The 21,092-nt window shown below is 35.9% G+C and overlaps 2 protein-coding genes and 1 pseudogene across 2 annotated transcripts; 2 read left to right on the plus strand and 1 right to left on the minus strand.

Moving 5' to 3' along the window:
* Nucleotides 1-297: 297 nt before the first annotated feature.
* On the plus strand, nt 298-4,786 carry LOC113120240 (free fatty acid receptor 3-like; annotated as a pseudogene).
* A 2,779-nt stretch (nt 4,787-7,565) lies between these two features.
* LOC113120305 (free fatty acid receptor 3) lies at nt 7,566-8,753 on the plus strand. The gene has a single exon (XM_026290206.1). It carries the CDS (start codon nt 7,675-7,677, stop codon nt 8,659-8,661), a length of 987 nt encoding a protein of 328 aa, XP_026145991.1. The 5' UTR covers nt 7,566-7,674; the 3' UTR covers nt 8,662-8,753.
* Nucleotides 8,754-9,231: 478 nt separating this feature from the next.
* LOC113120150 (uncharacterized) lies at nt 9,232-18,782 on the minus strand. Its single transcript, XM_026290090.1, has 10 exons — nt 18,679-18,782; nt 17,309-17,348; nt 15,520-15,613; nt 12,011-15,402; nt 11,868-11,940; nt 11,639-11,750; nt 11,387-11,453; nt 11,003-11,074; nt 10,415-10,484; nt 9,232-10,328 (listed from the first exon to the last, which is right to left on the minus strand). The coding sequence occupies exons 4-10, from the start codon at nt 12,091-12,093 to the stop codon at nt 9,483-9,485; spliced, it is 1,323 nt and encodes a 440-aa protein (XP_026145875.1). The 5' UTR covers nt 12,094-15,402; nt 15,520-15,613; nt 17,309-17,348; nt 18,679-18,782; the 3' UTR covers nt 9,232-9,482.
* Nucleotides 18,783-21,092: the final 2,310 nt, after the last annotated feature.

A 21,092-nucleotide genomic window follows, 5' to 3' on the forward strand; every position in this document is an offset into this window, starting at 1 on the left:
TCATTCTACAGTTTAGTTTATTTATGACATCTAGGTATCTGGAGTACATTTCAAAAGAGCAAATGATTTGTGATCGAGACTACAAATAATAGAGAGAAATACCTATTGGTAAGTTCCAAATAAAACCACTTATGTCTTAGGTATCTTTTAGAACTTTTTTCTAGTAATTTTGGTATTTAAAAAAATCTCATAATCTAATAAAATCTCATAATCTAATAATTATGAATAAGATTTTTAGATTATAAAATGTAGTAATCTTGAAACTGTATGTTTATACAGGTGCTGTTTTAAGAACTCGCAGAGTTTATCACATGCCGACCACAATGTCCGGAGATTCGACAGCGTTTCTCGCCGTATACATCATCACATTCCTGATTGGTTTTCCTAATACTGTGCTGGCGCTCTGCTTGTGTATTCGCAAGATTCATAGTAAACCTATCCCCATTGACATATTCATGTTGAACCTTGCTTCTTCTGACCTCGTCTTCCTCGCCTTCTTGCCTTTAAAGATGAAAGAGGCCACAGATGACTTGGTTTGGAATATGCCCAAAGCTCTGTGCCGCTTCAGTCTGTTTATGTTCTTTCTTCCTCTTTATTCCAGCACCCTGTTCTTGGCAGCAATCAGTGCTGAGCGCTATGTGTGTGCAGCATTTCCAGTGAGGTATAAAAGTCCAAAAAGAATTATTTACACAACAGTTATATGTGTTGTCGCCTGGGTGATTATTGCAGTATCGGCAGGATTTGTTTACTTGGCAGCATATTCAGATTCTAATGAAGTGGACAACACCACTAGTAATCATTCTCTGGAGGGGTCACATCAGGATTGTTACATTCATTTGTCAGAGAAGCAGCTGAGAGAAATGCTCCCATTGCGTCTCGGGCTAGCAGTGGTGTTTTTTCTTCTACCCCTCCTTATCTGCTGCTTCTGTTACATCAGTTTAATTTGTATTTTGATGAAGTGTCCTCTCTTTAAGCGACAGCGTAAACTTCGGGTGGTAGGACTGATTGTGGGGACTCTCCTTGTATTTGCCATTAGTTTTGCACCCTACAATGCATCACATGTGGTAGGCTTCATCAAAAAAGAAAATCCAGATTGGCGCATGGAAGCTTTAATGCTAAGCACTTTAAACACATGTTTTGATCCAATTATATTTTTCTGTATCTCCAAGGATATGAGAAGGGCCATCAAAGTATGTGCAAAGGCCTTGTGCAGTTGTATGCCTAACTAAAGCTGTCAGCTTTGTTGTTGTAAACTTAAGAATGGTATCACCAAAATGTCTTCTAATTCAATTACACAAAAGAAATGTCCAAAGACGTATTGTAACATTTAGGGTGTACACATATGTTATGATTTGAGCAGAAAATGATCCTATACTTTGGAAAAATATCACTGAAATAACTGACCTGTGAGCGTCACACCGATTTTTGTGACCTTGTTCCTGGAAATCTGTTGAAATTATTTTCACTTTTCAAGATATGTACAGTCACCCTTCAAGGTCATAGACAACAGTATAGCACATCTTTTACAAAGTTTTTTTTTTTTTTGTGTGTGTGTGTGTGTGTGTGTAGTATGATGACATAATATATTAAACATATAATAACTCATCTTGCTTTAATTTAATAAAAGGTGTAGGCTATATAAACATCCAAGTGTATTTACAAAATATAAAGTTATTATTAATTAAAACAAATTGTCTTATTTTAAAGAGCGAAAAGTCTGTTGTGTTGTTTAATATGAAAATAAACGTCATTTGCATATATCAAATTTGTGTTTCATTCACATGCTCACTTTATTAAAAACTACACAATTGGGAATAAATTAACCCTTTAAAAACGCCTCACCAGTTTTCTTACCTCCTCAACTTCTGCTGAAGTGTTGCGCGATGACTGGTGGCTAAATTTACTTCTTCACCTGTGAAATGGTGTTTCGAAGTTCACAAAGGTTTCTGAATAGACCTATCACTAAACCCCGCCCGCCTTATTTACTGTTGCTAACTTGGACAAACAAACAGAGTTTATAACTGTCTTAAAAAAACATTGTAAATTTTTAAAATAAATAGTGTGGCTATTAATTTGGAAGCGAGGGTTTAGATTTTACAATGCAAGCCGAAGAAGCCTCATGTTACATTCGTCAGGATCGCAGATAACAACATCCCGGATCATCACTGTTCATGTATCCTCCCCAGATCCTTGTAACTTGATCCAATAAGCTAAAGACAGCTTAGATCGTCTTAAATATAATGGCAATTCATCAGCTTTTACCAGTAGTAAATTAGTAGGGGTTGTTTTCACTGTACCTATACTGAGTCTTAAATCTCTAAACACCTATTCTGTCTAATGTTCTTAAAATACTCTTGGCTGCTGCTCCATATACCATACACCCATAATCAATACACGATCGTATTAAGGGCCTATAAACATCTAGTAGTGATTGTTTATCAGCTCCCCATTGATAGCCAGAGACCGACCTCATGAGATTTAGTACCTTTTTACATTTTGTTTCAACCTGTTTAATATGATTCTTCCATATAAATTTCTCATCAAACCACAATCCTAAATACTTGTGCTCTTTCACTCTTTCCATATTTTGTCCGTACGATTTAAACTGTATATTATTAATCCTTCTCTTTCTGGTAAATATCATATAACAAGATTTTGTAACTGACATCTTAAATCCCCAAACATATGACCATCTTTCAACTTTTAATATCGCATTCTGAATACTATTAGTCACATGTCTAACGTTTTCCCTCTTTTCCATATAGCCCCATCATCTGCAAAAGGTAATGATCCAATATCCCTATCAACATTTATAAAAAATATAATTTAACATGATATTAAATAGAATAGGACTTATAGCACTCCCTTGAGGGATACCATTTTCAATATCAAAGTACTCCGACAAAGCATCCCCAACCTTTACACGGAAAGTTCGGATAGACAGGAAAACTAACACCCAGTTGTATAGCCTTCCGCCAATACCCATTTTATGCATTTTAATCAATAATCCTTCTCTCCACACTGAATCATAAGCTTTTTCAATATCAAAATATACTATAGCCATGATCTCTTTCATACTAATCGCCTTTTCTGCCTCATTGCTAACTTAATTTCACACTCACTTCCTACCTCTCTTGTTATAGTTCTCCCACCATAACTCAAACACGAGAGCTTCCTCTAGAGGCTAACTCCGAACCCCACATATCCCCACTCTTAAAAACAAATATACTACTGTATATGGACATAGTCACAGTGCAATTAGTTAAAATTTAATATACAGGTTACTATTGACTTTTTCCCTCTTTGCAACCTTCCAATCCCAACATTATGATTTGCAAACAACACTTACTGAACAAATATTGGTACAGTAATGCAATTCTCAAACACTTGGTATGAGCATCACATAATAGTACTCAAACACTATATTCACAAAACAGCAAGAAAGTTATTTTCCTTATACTGTAATGCATTAAGCACATTTTACATTACATAATCCTGAGTCCATGCAGGTGCATGCCTGAACCGGAACAGGTCGTGTAACTTCTGCAGGTTGTTCACCCCCTACAGGATTAGTATTTCCAGATCCAAACTGGTAGTTCACTGGACTCGTCTGCTCTGCATTGAGCAAGTACAGGTGCCAGGTGGGATGCATTACAGCATCGTCCATCTGACAACTTATATGTGTGCAGGCCACCTGTCTTTTCATTTAAAAAAAAAAAAAAAAAAAAAAAAAACCTGGGTATGTGATACTAGACTAACTAAGACTTGTCATGGCACTTGTATACTGTTGTTGTTTTCTGGTTGACCTGACTGCTTCTATTGTTCCCATTTGTAAGTCGCATTGGATAAAAGCGTCTGCTAAATGATTAAATGTTAAATGTACAGTTCTTTCTTACCCACAACCTTTAGTGGTTTTCCAAGTTTAGACTGGGAAACAATTCCAGGTTTCTTTACACAGACGTATGATCCACACTGAAATTAAACATCCTTTGTGCTGCATTTTCTGTCACTGTTCAGTTTTATTTTTTTTTCTGTTAATCTCTCACGTGTGAGGCATGCTGGCGAGGTGTGGACATTTTGCCTTCAGGTGGCAAGCAAAGACCTGAGATGTTAATTTTGGTTGACATGGCTCTCCCATGCAAAAGTTGTTGGTGTGCACTGTGTTTCGGCATGTGGTGTTGCACAGTATGCACAGTACTTCCTTCCAGTGAAGCAGTTTGTAAACTATCCTTTAAGCTATGATTAAAATGGATACAAGGATGATGTCCTGTGTATGATTCCTTTGTTTTGCAAGAACAGTTTGAAGTTGTGCGAAGTAAACTGTACTCCATTATTAGAAATCAACTCTTTCCAATTACCTTCCCTGCTAAACACTGTAGACAAGAACTGCATCACGGCCTGGGTTGTGGGATGTGAGGCCAAAGCTATCTCAGGCCACTTACTGTAATAGTCCACCAAGATGACCAGAAAACGACAATCAGCAGGCGTTGCATCAAAAGGACCCATGATATCTATGGCCACTTTCTCCCAAGCATCAGTAGGATAAGGTACAGGTTGGAGTGGTGTGGTATGTATGACGATTTGTCATGTAACTGACAAGTGACACAAGCTTTGACAGCTCTACTTGTTTGTCAATGACAGGCCACCAATAGAGCTCTCTCAGCCTCCTTTTTGCCCTCACAATGCCCTGATGTGTATCATGTACGAGTGTGAAGAACTTGGGCTGGAGAATTTCTGGAACCAGAAGGCGTGTGGTTCCCTGCACCACACAACCATCCTGGAGTGAAAGTTCATGCCGCACTTGAAAATATGGGTTTAAAGCATGATCCAGTGCCTTTGCACACTTTGGGGCGAGCTTTCTGCATAGCTCAGCTTTGATAGGACACAAATCACATGCTGCCTTGAACTGAAAGCTGGTTATTGCAGTGAGCTTAGAAGTGAGAGCTATGTCTTCCAAATCATGTTCTAGACTAGGTTCAGTACTAGGGAGCAGTAAATGAGATAGACAGTCTGCAGTCAAGTTCTCATGCCCTGGCTTATACTGAATATCATAGATAAATACCATCAGCTTAGCTGACCATCTTGCTATGCACATACCTGCTCTGCCTTGACCCTTAGATGACAGAAGGGTGGTCAGTGGGCTGTGATCTGTACACAGTGTGAAGTGTTATCCCCACAAGTAGGTCCTCCTTCACTCTGTGGCCCAAACACATGCTAGTGTCTCTTTTTGTACAGTGGAGTCTCAGGTTGTAGCCTACTTTTTTCTTGTTCTTTTTTTTCAGTAATAGGTCTATCTGCGTATAGTTATCAGGTTCCATAGCCTATTTAGGTGCCGATGGTAGACTCCTTGAATGGCGCAAAACAAAGCGCACTTTAGCCTGTTTCATTAGCCCATTCATGACACTGTTGTGATGTTGATAGAGGTGCGAGATAAAAAATAAAGCACTTTAATTGGAATTATTTTAGCATGTGTGATTTATCGCGGGTGCGGATCGGGTAATGGGCCAAATATTAACGGGTCTGGGCGAGTGCGGATTTCATTTTAATATTATCACGGGGGACGGGACGGATCTGGTGCACGGGTCTCCAAAAATGAACACATGGACACGAGAGCTCTCTCTAGAGGCTAACTCAGAACACCACAGTGTCCTTTTGACATTCAGACAAAAGTGAGCGTAATGTCATCATTTGCTCATCCTGTGACATTCCAATCACTTTCTTTCTTCTGTGTAACATAAAATAAAATGTTTTTGAGATATGCCTCAGTAGTTATAGAGTAGGCCTATGTTCCGCAATATTATGTTTTTCAGTAGAAAGAAGTGATAGTACAGGTTGGCATATGGCCAAGGTAAATTACTAAATAATTGTAATTTTGTGGTTAAACTATCCATTTAAGTTCTGGCAATAGAGCAATACTTCCTGTTCCGAGAACCCATTTCCTGCGGACTGTAATTAAATGTCACTGAATCAACAAATCACTAAGTTTACCTGAAAATTACAGGCAGGTGTGGAAATAAACTCAGCAGGAAGTCGAGGAATGAGTAACCATGAACTACAGGAAACAGGCTCTTTTGTGGAAGTTATAAAATAAAATTTTAATTAGTCTTATAATAATTGTATAAGTAGCACATAGATTATTTAACTTTAGAACCAATATAGCCTACATTTAGCTGCAAAGATATTTTGTTGTATCAAATTAAATTGTATTATTATTATTATTTTTTCATCCTTTATCCAGAGTTCATTGGCTGAAAAGGATTCACCAGACAAACACATTACTAACAAATGAGTTCCAATATAAATATAACAATAAAATATTCTGGATTTTAGTTAATATTCACTTCAATAGCATCAGGGATAAAATTTGAATGATACACAAATCAGCTTGATGTACTCAACCATAGCATAATACCTGAATCCGTACTAAATCATATGGAATGTCCATGTACACACACACACAAGACAAACACTTGCTTCTTATCTTTCCAGTAAGTTTAACATGAAAAGATTATTATAGTGTTATTGGGGGCTTCATATACCCCATATAGAGCAGTTATGACAACTTCCTGTGTTCTTCTCACTGACTGTTCCCAAGGTTGCCAAGAGACATTGTTTGATGAGCCTCAGTGTTGCAGATTATGCTCTGAATTGATTAAATTTCCGCTGTTTTGAGTCATCGCACCCATCACATAGTCTAAACACACAGTCACAATGTCTAGGACAGAGGTGAAAGATGCTTAACAGATACTTTGAGTGAAACTGGGGAGACACAAAATGCTGAAGATCCTTATTTTTCTACGTTGTAAAGGTCAGTATTTTTATTTTATTTATTATTATTTTAAACACAATATTTCTTTAACATCAGTCATGTGTTTAAAAGCTAGTTTTTATTTTTATTATTATTATTATTTTTTTTTTATACTTTTTTTGTCATATAAAGACCACATTAAAACTATATTGGAAACTTTTCCAATCAGTTTTTCAATGCCCTTAATGTATTGATCTTATTGTTTTACACTTGTCCCAAACACTCAGTCTTAAAATATGAAAATCCATTATGAAATGGATGATTAAAACTATTATAATCTAAAAACTTAATTAAATCAAAATTATTTATTTAATTAATTATTAATTAAATTATTTTATTTAATTATTTAAATTATTATATTTATTGCATGGAAATGACATAAAAATATGACTCTCCCACAGTTGTGGTATCATTTCACCCCATTTATTTTATTTTATTTTTTAAGTTGGTGGACTTTAAGTAGTACTACTTTTATTTAGCATCTTAAATTGTATCTGAAAATATTGTTTAATATTTTTTTACATTCATTTGCAGAATAAGAAAAGCTAGTTAAAGCTGATTAAAAAGTAAAAGCTCATAAAATTAATTACAAGGTATATGTCATGGTATCTTACGAAATCACTTTTTATGCATTGCTCTTTGGATTTGCTTAACATTGGTTAAAACCATTTCTTTTGAAAACCATTTCATTTCTTTCCATGATCATTTTATTCAAAAAACGTTATTAAAGGTTTTTCATCAATATTAACCTCTGACAATGACAAGAGCAAAGCTGTGTTCCTATTCTTTTCACCTTATTGACTTCTGCTGTTTTGGTTCCCTGCAGTGTTTCTAGCACCTGTTGACCATCTGTGAGGTACGGACTAATGGCCAAGTTGAACTACCAGCTTCTCTTATCAGTCTACATCCTCACCTTCCTGATCGGCCTTCCCGCCAACATCCTAGCGTTCTTTACCTTCCTTCGAAAGGTTCATCGCAAGCCAACCCCCATCGACATTCTCCTGCTAAACCTGACAATATCTGACCTCATCTTCCTCGCGGTCCTGCCGTTCAAGATGAAGGAGGCCACTGACAACTTGAACTGGAGCCTGCCATATTATCTGTGCCCCATTAGCAGTTTTCTCTTCTTCTCCACCATCTACACCAGCACGTTATTTCTGACCGCGATTAGCATAGAGCGCTACTTAGGTGTTGCGTTTCCAATCCGATACGCTCTAGGCCGCCGTCCACGCAACGCTGTGATAGCAAGCGGCTTCCTCTGGCTTCTGGGATCTCTGAACCTCAGCATCGTCTACATTGTACCATACATACCCTCAAGTGATAATTCGAGCCACAGCAAGCTGCAACCCAATCCCCACGTGACAATCTGCTACGATAACTTCACCGTCGAACAGCTGAACATTCTACTTCCTGCTCGTCTGGAGCTTTTTGTCGTGCTTTTCTGTATACCCCTCCTCATCTGCTGCTTCTGCTATATAAACTTCATACGAATCCTCTCCAATCTGCCTCATCTTGGACGACGCCGTAGACTGAGGGCCATTGGGTTGGCGGTGGGGACGCTGTTGGTTTTCACCGTCTGTTTTAGCCCATATAACGTCTCGCACGTGGTTGGTTTCATTCACGGTAATAGCGAATGGTGGCGTCATTTTGCGTTGATCTCCAGCACTCTGAACGCCTGCTTGGACCCCATCATCTTTTACTTTTCCTCGGCTGCTGTTCGCAGTGCCATACGCTCATGTGTTAATGGTCTAAAGAAGAAAATTCACATCGTAGAATGCAGACGCTGCTGTTCTGCTGTCCCTTCCAAAACTGAAGCCTACAAGGAGACAAACCCACCTTTTGACCTGGGGTGAGAATCGAGCTACAGAGAGTATTTTAGTTTGTTTAGGCCTGAAGAAAAAAGTATTGTTTGCATGTCCAGTGAAGTTTAAATTAAATAAATTTGATGTCAGAATACACATTTTATTCAGTAAGTATAAATATTAATATTTTTTTTAATGATCATTTGGATTAAACTTGGATTTAAAAATAGATTTATTAAAGAGAAATAAAGATATATAATTAATGGATAAATTACACTTGTGTTGATTTCCTTAAAGTGATTTTTTTCTGTTTACACTGTATGGATATACACAGAAAAGTACATACTGTAAACTGTATAGTAATTATTATCAAATTATGTTATTAGTCCACATAAAGTGGTTTTCTCTATGGTTGAATGTCATTAAAAAGACATTAAAAGAGCAACTGATAACCACAGTTTACACAGACTTCAGTGTATTCAGCCTTTAGACTCTTCTTTAATGATCGTGCAGTATTTTGTATGTAGAGGCCATAAATCTGCTGATAACAAATTTCTAATCAATAATACTGATGATACAGATGGTTTACACAGAAAAGTACAAAAAGACACAGTGAAGTCAATAAATCATATTTATTAACATATTTAGTGTAAAACGACATTACAAATACATAAATATTAAATAAAATCATAAATATAATAAAAATAGTAAAAAATATATATAAAAAATATTCATTGGTTTAGGAGACCTCTCTTCGGTTGAAACTTCAAGGGTTGCTGCGTGTTCAGCTCCCATACCCCAAAAGCCTCTCTCAAAAAGAGCCCCCCAGTTTATATTTGTGTGTTATTCACACATTTTCCGATTCTGGTTGTTCAAACTTGCAAGGTAACTTTAAATAGAGTGCCTCTTTTCCACTCATCCCTCATTATTTTCTTAGCACAAACTACAAGGTTTTCTTGTTCTCTCTTTACAACTTTCTCTGGAGGTTCTTCTTTGTTCTGATGTTTCCAAGAACCTCCTGTTACCATTGGATGATAGTTACTAAACTCACTCCATGATTTACAACAATGCATCAAAAGAATGTTGTGGAAAAACATGCTAGGATACCTAATAACTTCTGAGAACAGAATAGCACACACTGCAATGGCGTCTTGAGGTGTCAGTACACAAGATTCCACCTTGTCATGGTGGCCCTTAATGTAGTTCCAAATTGTATCCGAATAGTTTTTAGCAATTTCTTTTGATGGTTTCAGTGTTGCATAATTAAGATGTTTGTCATGAAGTTGTATCTCTTTCTCATATTTTCTGACTGGACAACAGTACAGATCACTTCCCTGCAACCGTACTGAATATCCACCAACTGAAATGGTGACATCCTGCCTTTCATGCTTTTCCTGTTGCCACCAAAATCTGATGAGATAATCAATTACTTTGGCATAGTGGGAAAAATCGCTTATTCTGATTGGCTCACTGATGTCAGTGTTTAGGTCTTCAATGCTCCTATCAGCAATGTTTTTAATTTGTTCAACGGGACATCTTTCCCAGGATGTACGCACTCCAGATGGCTGATCAGGCATTTTTGCAGTGGAGTTTCCATCTTCTGAATTTTGACCAAATGTTTCAGGAATTTCATATAAAAACCTCTTCTTCCTCATTAGCTCTGGCTCGAATGAGAGGTTGACGTGTGGTTTGTTTTCTTTCCCCTCGCAACTGGACCGCTAGAAAATTCAAATACAAAAATGAGCTGCATAATAAGTATTGATGTTGATAGTTAAACAATAATTGTATAAAAGATATAACTTACGTTGTTCCCTCTGTCCTCCCAATCCGAGCCAATCTTAGGCCCTTTGTAGTCCTCAGGCTGACTGTAGTCACTAAATTGTAAGTAAACACTAGTTAGGTTGTGTAGTAGCCCATGCAATCTGATATGGTTATGTATTAAGTGATAATCAAGAAAAAATATATTATTATAATATTATATAACATTTCTCAAATGATTTATTGAACCTTTGAATAATGGAATAGATTTGTAGTTTTAACATATTTTTAGGTAACACTTTATTTTAAGGTGTCCTTGTTACACCCTCCATGACTCACTATTATAAAAGCAATAAATTATGCATAATCACATTCAAGTAACCCTAAGCCAAACCCTAATTCTAGCCCCAACTATATATATATATATATATATATATATAGTAATATATTTATATTACTAGTATATAGTAAGTATGTGGTTAATTAATATTAAACAGTACTTAAATGTATAATTACACTGTAACAAGGACACCTTAAAATAGAGTGTAACAATATTTTTATGTGGTTTTTGGAGTCCAAGGAAAGTGAGAATTTGATCACTAATAAAAGTGTTAAGAAACTCTTTAATTTAGACCTTGTTCTTTTTCGTTTGCCATTTCCCACAGTGAATGTTTCATCTTCAGGTGAGCAGTTAATTAAACATCTCCTGAAAGTCCAGTAGAAGCAGACAACAATGAATATCATATCGGTTCCAACATGTATCAGCTACATTTACTGTATAATAAACATACAAACACGTGGAATGAAACAGCTACCTTTATGTACTTGGTAAAAATGTTACAGTCAAGTTTACTTTAATAAATGTATCTTGCTTGAAATAAACATGACATAAGTCACTGCTTAGGTCATAAATGTTAATGAACATTTTTTTTATTATACTTCAAATTAATGTAAAATTACTTCAATGTAAAGTTAACTGATTGCTGTATTAACAAACTGAAGGAAGTAAAGAACCTACTTTGGTGAGTTGAGAGGTGACAAATATGGCTCCTCTTTACCGGAGAGTAAGGCAATCTTGTGATCATCTGTTTTACAGGAAAAGAACAAGCAATTCAGGTACGTATTAAATCATATTTATCATGCATGTTCATATCTGTGACCAGTTCATAATAACAAAGCAACTGTCTTTATGATTTAGCAAACATCTCTCCAAAGAAACTAGTCTAACCCTACACAGCCCAATCAATGAAACATCTGAATAACATCAGACCTTTTTTGTTCCGTTGGCTTGCGTCATCCTTCACAGAAGAAGGCGCAGCATTGTGGTTGGTTTCAGGTAAACACACTTCTTCTGAATCACACTGAGGACAGTTGTCACAGACCTTTTATATTGAAGTAGAGATGAGAACAATGTAATTGTCATGACATTGGTCATGTGTAGACACATATTTTATGAAAGTCTTGTGTCCTAAAATAAAGTAGAATAGAAAATATCTTACTTCCAGCCTTTTGGCAGAAGAGTTTTCATCTGGGACTGCATCTTCAGAAAAGGTATCTGCACCATTTCTGATGCTGAAAAAGTTTTTATATTGGTGTTTATGTACGATCTACATATTCCAAAATCTCATGTGACTCTACTTACCTAGATATGGTCTTCTTTGTTTGCTGTTTTTCGTGGATTTCCGAAGGCAGTGAGGATGTTTGGTTAGGCGTGCTTCTCAACATGTTTTCTCCATTGCATGTTCTTGAGAAGAAGTAGAGGAGAAAATCATTCTGCCACAATGTCCACTTTTCAGGTCAATGATGTAAACGTGGAAATCCATGAAAACAGCGGTATTTCGGTATATTCTCCAAATATACCGAATTATGAAGTTCAGAATTAATGCACTCCGAAAAGCCTGCAGATAATTTTCTTCAAAAGGAAACAGGAAAAGGAACCCAAATATTTCTGGATGGAAGCTTTTGGATACATGTAACCATCTGAGCGCTGTTGCCAAGTAAGCTGGTTAAAAACATCCCTGCAATGATTGAGTCAAATCTTGAATAAACTGCCATGTACTGTGACAGTTTCAGGCAGCTGTATCAAAATGAAGGTTTCTTCGGTCTACGAGTGATCCTTACTTTGACAACAATTCTTGATTTGTCAATGTAAAAAAACTTCCCTCCAAAAAATCTTGAAATCATCTTCTCCTTCCATTCTACCAGCTTCAATTGCATTATTGTACAATGCAATGCATGACTGAGGACATGACACCAATATATCCACTCACTTTCCATATCACAAAACACATTGTATTAAGCATCATATTAGAGGTCAAAGTGCTTGCAGGTATCCCATCTTAATCTTGATTTAAGGCTTTATGGGAAAGCAATCATCTATTCCTTCCCACTTGGAATTCTTCATCTACTCAATCAGAAATCACAAACTGGGATGAGGAGGATGCGTTCCAATATAAAGCATACTGAGGGGTAACCACTGAAAACTGTAGCTTGCAAGTTGCTAGAAGTTCTTCAATATTCATGATTTCTGCAAAGGTTCCCACTCCAAATGAAATAATGGCGTTATTTCGAAGATCTAACTTTGACTGGTAAGTCTGTCTTCATCCACCTCAAATCCTTTGTAGCATGGGCTACTGACACATTAGCATACAGGAGCTTTGTCCTTCGAATGTTGTACCAAATGTTGATACACTTACTGTATCGCAAACTTCTTGCTGAGTGTAGACACGTCTTTGGACCGCCTTTTCCAATCACGCTGCGTAACTGCCATGTCCACTGAAGTCCAAATCATGTCCACACAGAAAATGCGTTGTGAAAATGTTTTTTTTTAATAATTTACTCTGCACAGTTTGTTGTAGATTTTTATTGATTTGTAGTTTAAAAGGTGGTTCCATTTGAATTATTGACCACAAAGTCAGAAGTATATAGCTTGGACATAGTACCTCCAGAAAGTTTTCACTCTTTTTATAACGATACATCCAGTGCTTGAAATGAAAAGAGACCCAATGTGTCCACGCTCACGCGCGCGAGAGATCCAGCGTGTCCACATCCATGCAGCAGGCAGTGAACCACCACTTTTCAAGCAGGTCAGAAAAGAGTACTAATCTGCTGGTACGACAAAAAAATGTCTGGTACAGTAAACAGCATAGCACAGAACTGCCGGAAGGCCTGCTGCATATCAATGAGTACCTTCCCACTTCAAGCACTGTACATCTAATATGGTTTGATAAGTATTCTTAAACCCTGTGGTGAAAGTATGAATGTTTCACTGTATTACTCATTCAACTTTGCAAATTTTCCTCAGCAAACGGTTGAAAATCAGTTTGCATCATCATCACTGGTCCTGCTGCTTTCAGGTAAAGTCAGTGCTTATCAGCTTTCCCATAATCTCATGAAAAAAGGCCAGTGTCCATCACAAGATCCCAAGAAGGTATCCTGAGAAAGTTCCTCCAAGACAAGGGAGCGGAAAGATTGCTTAGAATGCTTTTCTTTTTTCCCTCTCCTCACACATTTCTGTAGCCCAACATCCATGGACATACATCAAAGCTGTCATTGACCTCCAACGAAGTTCTCCAGTCACTGCTGCCTCAACTCTCAAGTTTGGAGTAGGTTTTCAATTGACTTTGTTCCAGGAATTTTGTCAGGTTCAGCTGGAGTTGAATACTTATCAAGCCATTTCTGTTTGTTCTCTGTTACCAGAATCAGAGATTTTTATCGCAAAATTGAATATGAATATATTTATTAATTAGTTATTATGATTCAATCATATATTTTTTATACTGTAGTTATTTTTGAAAGAATGATGGCTCTCTGTAGGTACTTTTTCCACTATGTACATTGTTCACATGGAGTGTTGGGGAGTAATAGTTACTAGTAACTAGTTACAGTATTAAAATTACTTTGTGCAGTAACTAGTAGTGTAAATAATTATTAATTTGATTTTAAGTAATAATATTACAGTTACTATTCATAAAACGGCATGTTACTTTCGATGCCTCAACCCTTACTGATTTGAAGTCCTACAGTCTGATTGCTTACCTCCCTCTGAACCCAATTTAAATTGTATAAAATCTTTTTAGAGTACGAAACATTTTCTAATGAGCTTTTATGATTTCTTTTTATAAAATACATCATGGACTATAATATGGGTAACAGAGAAATTAGATCTACTATTAACTTCAAGCTAAACAATTAATGAGATTAAAACAGTACAACACTTAAATGTTACTATAAATCACCACTGTGTTTGTAGTAACTTGTGACTGTGATCCAATGTGGTTTTTGGTCAAATGATGAGGCAGTAATATATTCAGAAGGATATGGGGATAATACGCAATTACAACTGTAAAAGAAAAGTAATGTATCTAATAGTGTAACTAATTACTGTTGCCAGAAAGTAATAATATTACTTTTGGAAGGAGTAACTAGTAATGAATAATATATAGCATTTTTTGAGTAACTACCCAACACTGTTCACATATCTACAGTATAAATATCCAGTTTCACATTTAGCACTCAGAAATACATAATATCCATTCAAACATACTTTCTTTATAAAAATAATCAAAACTCTCTAGAAATGCCTGGTTTATTTCATTAACCCATTGGTCATGCTGTATAATTTTGGTCTAATTAAATGTATTATTTATGGACGAATTATGTTTCTTTTGATACTGGCATCAACAGCTGCTTTTTCATACTATAAAAACAACTGGATTTTTTTTTACAGTGTATTTATAAATTCATTTGTGGATATTACTTTTCTAGAAAAATCCTAGATTTCTACAATTTTAGTCTTCACCTTTTTATCTTTAATAATTTACCCATCTTTGTATCTATGAACTGGATATTCAACCCACCATTTCTAGAGAGCAATTGTGGAACCACCCTTTAAACTTTTTACCCAGTATAAAACATATATTACAAAAAAATAACATTTAAACCATGCACTGACGAGACGAAACAAACCAGCTGATTTGCTCTGTGTGCCTCTGGATGAAAAGCGATGGAACGTCTCATCCAGCTGTGGTTTTTCTGATTAAAAAAAAAGTTGGATTTTTTATTGTGCTGTACCTAAAGAATGCTAATGTCTTGCTTATTTGTTGTAGCCTTTGTTAAACTGCCTATCACTGTGTGAATCTTTTTTGATACCTGATGGTGGTGTAGTTTCAGTGGCAGTCCTGCACTCTTTCCTCCTCCCTTCATCCTTGATGGCCACCCTCCTTTTTCTTTGTCTCTGTAATTCCTGCAAAGGATTGAGTCAAGATGGCATGGTATTAAATGCCAAATGAGCCCAAAAAAAAAAAAAAAAAAAAAATCTATTCTACTTCGACAAAGCATTTGCAAATTCTAAATTAAAATTCAAAACCTACTGTTTTAATATAAAAAAGAAATTAAAGATTTCATTTTCTGTTACTATTTTTATTGTTTAATTTTTATGGTTCTCTGTCTTATGTTTAAGTATTTGCACCTAGTTTTTTAAGCTGCAATCCAAAATGCATATATCAGACCAGATGAAGGACTATTATACGGTGGCCGAGACAGATCAACATGCTGCAACTTAAGAAAACACATGCAAATTGAAAAAACATCAGCAAGATCAGTTTGACAACACAAGTGTTGCAAATCAGCACAACACCTGCATATAATGAAACAGCCTCCCGCTCTCGTAGTAGCGTGCTAAACAGTCAAGTAATGTTCGTTTGGCTGCCTGGGGCGCGAGGATATAGAGTGACCAACTTTTTTTGAGCAAGCATTGATTATGCGTGACATAGTCTCAATTTGCGGGACGCATGAATTGGGCTTCAAACGCTGTGCGCACACGCGCTACACAGGACGGGTGGTCACCCTAAACACTGCAATTCATCACAACACATGCATATAGCAAAACGTGCTACAAATCCTCACAACACTTGCATACAACGAAACGCGCTGCAAATACTTCACAACACATATAAATTAAGAAACAGCACATGCACATTTAAAAAACACCATGAAAAAAAGCCCCTCACTTTTCAGTTCACCAACAACTCCACTGACCAGTAGCCAGTGCAAGATAAGCAGATCCAAGTCGGGTCCGACACTTTTTGAGGCCTCCTTGAAACATTTCCATTGTGGTCAGTGCTATTTGCAGCGCTTTGTTAATTGCATTTGTTGTGAGGATTTTCAGCGCATTTCGTTAATGCATGTGTTGTGAGGATTTCCAGCGCGTGATGATTTGCAGCGCGTTTCGTTATATGCATGTGTTGTGAAGGATTTGCAGCGCGTTTTGTTATATGCATGTGTTGTGATGATTTGCAGCGCATTTCATTCTATACATGTGTTGTGATGATTTGCAGCGCATTTCATTCTATACATGTGTTGTGATGATTTGCAGCGCGTTTCGTTATATGCATGTCTTGTGATGATTTGGAGCTCGTTTGGTTATATTCATGTATTGTGAAGGACTTGAGAAGATGTGAAGATGTTTTCTTCATTTGCTGATGTTTTTTCAATTTGCATGTGTTTTGCATGTTCCTGTAGCTCAACTGGTAGAGCACTGCGTTAGCAAGCAAGCGCAAGGTTGGGGGTTCAATTCCCCGGGAACACATGATATATAAAAATTGATAGCCTGAATGCACTGTAAGTCGCTTTGTATAAAAGCGTCTGCTAAATGCATAAATTTAATTTAATTTTCTTAAGTTGCAGCGTGTTGAGCTGTCTCGGCCACCATACTATTAAGACTATTAAGTGTTCAGAATGGGTTATTTATTGTTTTTATTAAGTGTAATTAATGCTAAACAAATTGCAACTGAAACAATGAATTGAATTATAACATCATTATACAAATTAATACAAAATATATAAATATATCTCTTATAACTACACAAAAGATTGCAACAGGTCATTAGTATGCTATGCAAATATATATATATATATATAATATTGTTTAAAATAATACCATTTTTTCAGCCATGTGTGAAGACCGTCTTTTACTGTATCTGTGAAAAATATCAGATTGTTTCAGAACATCATCTGCAATTATTAATAACTATTATAAATGAGAACAGACAGAAACAAAAGGAGAACTAAGAGTTGAAACAAAGTGAAGTCATGGAGGAAATCAAAGGAACTGATGAGTTAATAAACAAGGGTGGATATAATGATGAATAAAGACATCTCAGGAAACTGGGTCACAGGGAGCAGAAATAAAACCAATGAAAACACAGAAAAGACTACACACACACACGCGCGCACACACACACACACACACACACACACTCACACACACTATATTATTATTAATGGGGTCATGACATGATAAATCTAGTTTGACTTGATCTTTTAGCATTTAAGAGTGTCTTTGTACCATTAAAAGACCCTGCAAGTTTCATAGTTTAAACAGCTCGTTCACATCTTTGTACAGATATTAGAAGGATCCAAGTATGAGCAACAAGAGGATAGTTTATTAATGGCATCCCGGATCATGTCTGAGGATGGATTGGAGAATTTTATTTTGTAAATGAGGCACAGTGTCATAAAGAGTTCACAAAGAAACATTTTTACTAGATCTGGCTGCAGCAGCCACACAAACCATAAGTAAATGATTTCACAATGCTTTATTTGGAAAGAGCAATTTTTTTTTTCATGGTGACAAAACCATGAGGGGGTGTTGATACTGTTTCCTGACAAGCTTTATAAAGTACCCACCCCGCCTCACTTACTGTGAGAAATACTACAAACAGTGAAACGGTTTCTGAAGTTCAGATATCACTAGAAAACCACACTCCTTACAGCCAGTTACATTCGAGAACCAGAAAAATCTGTTGTAGCTATATACACTTCCAGTCAAAAGTATTTGAACAGTAAGATTTTTTTTTTCAAAGAAAGTCTCTTCTGCTCACCAAGCCTGCATGTATTTGATCTAAAGTACTGCAAAAACAGTTCAATTTTGAAATATTTTATATTTACTATTTTATATTTACAATTTATATTGTCATATCTACTATAGACCTTTATCTATTACAATTCTTCATAAAGCTTATGCTAAATAAAAAAAACAAATCTGCTAAATAATTCACCAAACTGTAGAAACGACCCAGAAATCACATTCAGAAGCTCTTTCACAGTAGGCTTATATTTTGTCCAAAAATCTAATGGTAAAGTTCCCTGACATCCTATTTCCTCAAGAGATAACAACTAGCCAACACAGAACTGGATATAAAAATTCTACAATGCTCTCCTATCTTAAAACACATTTCTTCAAAAAATATTTGACATTTGACGCAAATAATATTTAGGTAATATAGCCAGTGGTTTGGTGTGACCTACCTGTTCATCGAGCGGATTGTAATGACAGCGTGTGATTAGGAAACCCCGCCTACCGTCTAACTGTCTTACTGTCACAATTCTTCAGAATAGCCTGCTGAAAAATAAGTTATTTTTTTCTTCATACCTTTGCATTCACTGAAGAAAAATGCCCAGAATCAACATTACATTCATTTAAAATATTTATTTTTATAATCCAACAGGATTCCAAACATAATGTGTTTTCAAACAAAAGGCAGAATCATATTATCTCCGACCAATAAGACATATTGTCCCCAATATATCTTGCACACAAGAAAAGGAAAGATGATCAGATGTCTCTGTTTTACTGTACAGTTTCACAGGCGAATTCAGAATCAATCATTCATTTTATTTCACATCCTGACTTGTTGCTGGAATTCATGACAAAACGGAAGAGTCGAAACTTGCAAGGGATATACTGTAAACGGGATTTTAAAAAAGTAATGTCATGCAAAAGCTTAATGTGATGTAATGCCTAAGTTTCCCTTTCCCGAAAAACGAAACTTCAGATTGGTTACTTTTTGAAAGGAATGAGAACGCGCACTAGAAAATACGGAAGCCCTATAAGCCCATTTTATACGGTGCCCATGAGAGTACATGGTCGCTTCACTTAGTTTTGTCGTGGCCACGAGATATTAATTCGTGGGAACGTCATATTACTGTATGTCGTGGCCACAAGATCATTTTGATTATATTATTACAGAAAATATTTTATTTGCAAATTATTATATGAACCATATGCCTTGGCTACCGGACTTTGTGCCAAATGTGTTGTGTTTTCATTTTCAAATGAAACTACATGAATGATTAATTCCTCAACAAAACACTATTGCATTTATAATTATGGTCTATTAATTAACCAAAATAAAATGAAACATATGTTACATGTTTATGATTTGATTGTGATTTTTTTATTGGTTTATAACAAACACATATTTACCTAAACACAATATTAGCACATAATATGAAAAACTTTTTTTGACCAGTGACTCCAGTGAGCTGGTAGGGTTAAGTGTGTGGGTGGTTTTATGATTAGAGACATGTTGATAGAATGACCTTTAACAGATGAAGTGGCTTGTGTGATTAAATTGTGGTATAGGCTATAAATCAGCACGATGATAAACTTCCACAGAAAACACCTTCCAGGTGATTCTCCATCCTGTTACATTTTAAAAATGCAATGTGTAACAGGGTAAATATTTTAAACTAACAAAACCCAGTACCAACTAGAAACAACAATTCAAAAGATTATTAACATTTATGAAGATATTTAATAGATGTATAAAAATATGAACAAACATTTTCATGTCAAGTATAAATTGACATAACATGGTGGACATGTAATGTTTTATGCTATTAGAGAAGACTTCTAATTTCCCTCCAAGGAAATGATGACACTTAGAAATGATTCAGGGAATTGGCTTAAGATTTTAAGGGCAAGTGGCACCACTTTAACAGGGTGGATTGGGGATTGAGACACATAATTGAATGGTTGTATGCATTAAAAATATGCATCACAATAAAATGTATTGTGTGAAGTGAGATTGAGAAGATTTGAGACATGAGAATTTGTGATGGGACGTGCCTTCAAAAATTATTCTAAGGTAACAATCCAATTCTGAATTCTGAATTTGAAAGTTGAGTAAAATTTTATAAAGCAAGTTATATTGTTTCATGTGGAAATAAAATAAACATTTAAGAAACAACTATAGGAATGTTACAAAATAATGCTTTTAAAAACAGCTGCCAGTGGACAAATGGTTAAATTTATATTTGCTGGAAGATAAAAATTCTAAATGAATATTTCAAAGATTTTTCTGAGAGATGAAGTTATGAAAGAAGCATTACAATAATTGATTTCAATATCACTGAACACATCTATACATACACAGGCCTACATAAAGAGGCTACATATGGTCTTAAATGTGTAGAGAAATATATGCAACATTATTAGTTTATCTGATCAATCTGTGATCATTTTTCTCTTTATAAATGATTACTTGTCCATGCTCTCAGACAGTTGTAACAGTCCCTCTGCTGCTTGGCATTTGCCCCGCATGAGTCTCTAAGCCAGTTCTTAAACTTCCACTCATCCTTGTTGAGGACCAGGAAACGCCCCAGGACGTCCCGTGCTCGTATTATACCTCTGTTCTGTAATCGTCCGCCCAGCACAGGACCAATTCCAGGAAGCTCATACACAAGTTTATCCCCCATTGGTTCAGAACAGAAGCGTCTGTGTTTTTGGGAGGTTGTCATTTCGGTGTATCGAAAGTGAAATTTGTAAAGTCTGAGAGAAAACTGTATCTGTAGCTTAGCATGTAGCTTGTAAGACCTGTAAAGATTCATGATTAAGTAATGAAATATATCATGCATTTTATATAATTTTGTAAAGAGGA

Source organism: Carassius auratus, chromosome 19 (assembly GCF_003368295.1).
Source record: "Carassius auratus strain Wakin chromosome 19, ASM336829v1, whole genome shotgun sequence".
Taxonomy (NCBI): Eukaryota; Metazoa; Chordata; class Actinopteri; order Cypriniformes; family Cyprinidae; genus Carassius; species Carassius auratus.

What these genes read in the sequence shown, in the direction of transcription:
- LOC113120305 (XM_026290206.1), top strand. Translation starts at nt 7,675, where the DNA reads ATGGCCAAGTTGAACTACCAGCTTCTCTTATCAGTCTACATCCTCACC.
- LOC113120150 (XM_026290090.1), bottom strand. Translation starts at nt 12,093, where the DNA reads ATGTTGAGAAGCACGCCTAACCAAACATCCTCACTGCCTTCGGAAATC. An exon ending in ACAAAGAAGACCATATCTAG is followed by an intron (nt 11,941 to 12,010) that starts GTAAGTAGAGTC and finishes AAACTTTTTCAG; the next exon opens with CATCAGAAATGGTGCAGATA. An exon ending in AAGCCAACGGAACAAAAAAG is followed by an intron (nt 11,454 to 11,638) that starts GTCTGATGTTAT and finishes CCTGTAAAACAG; the next exon opens with ATGATCACAAGATTGCCTTA.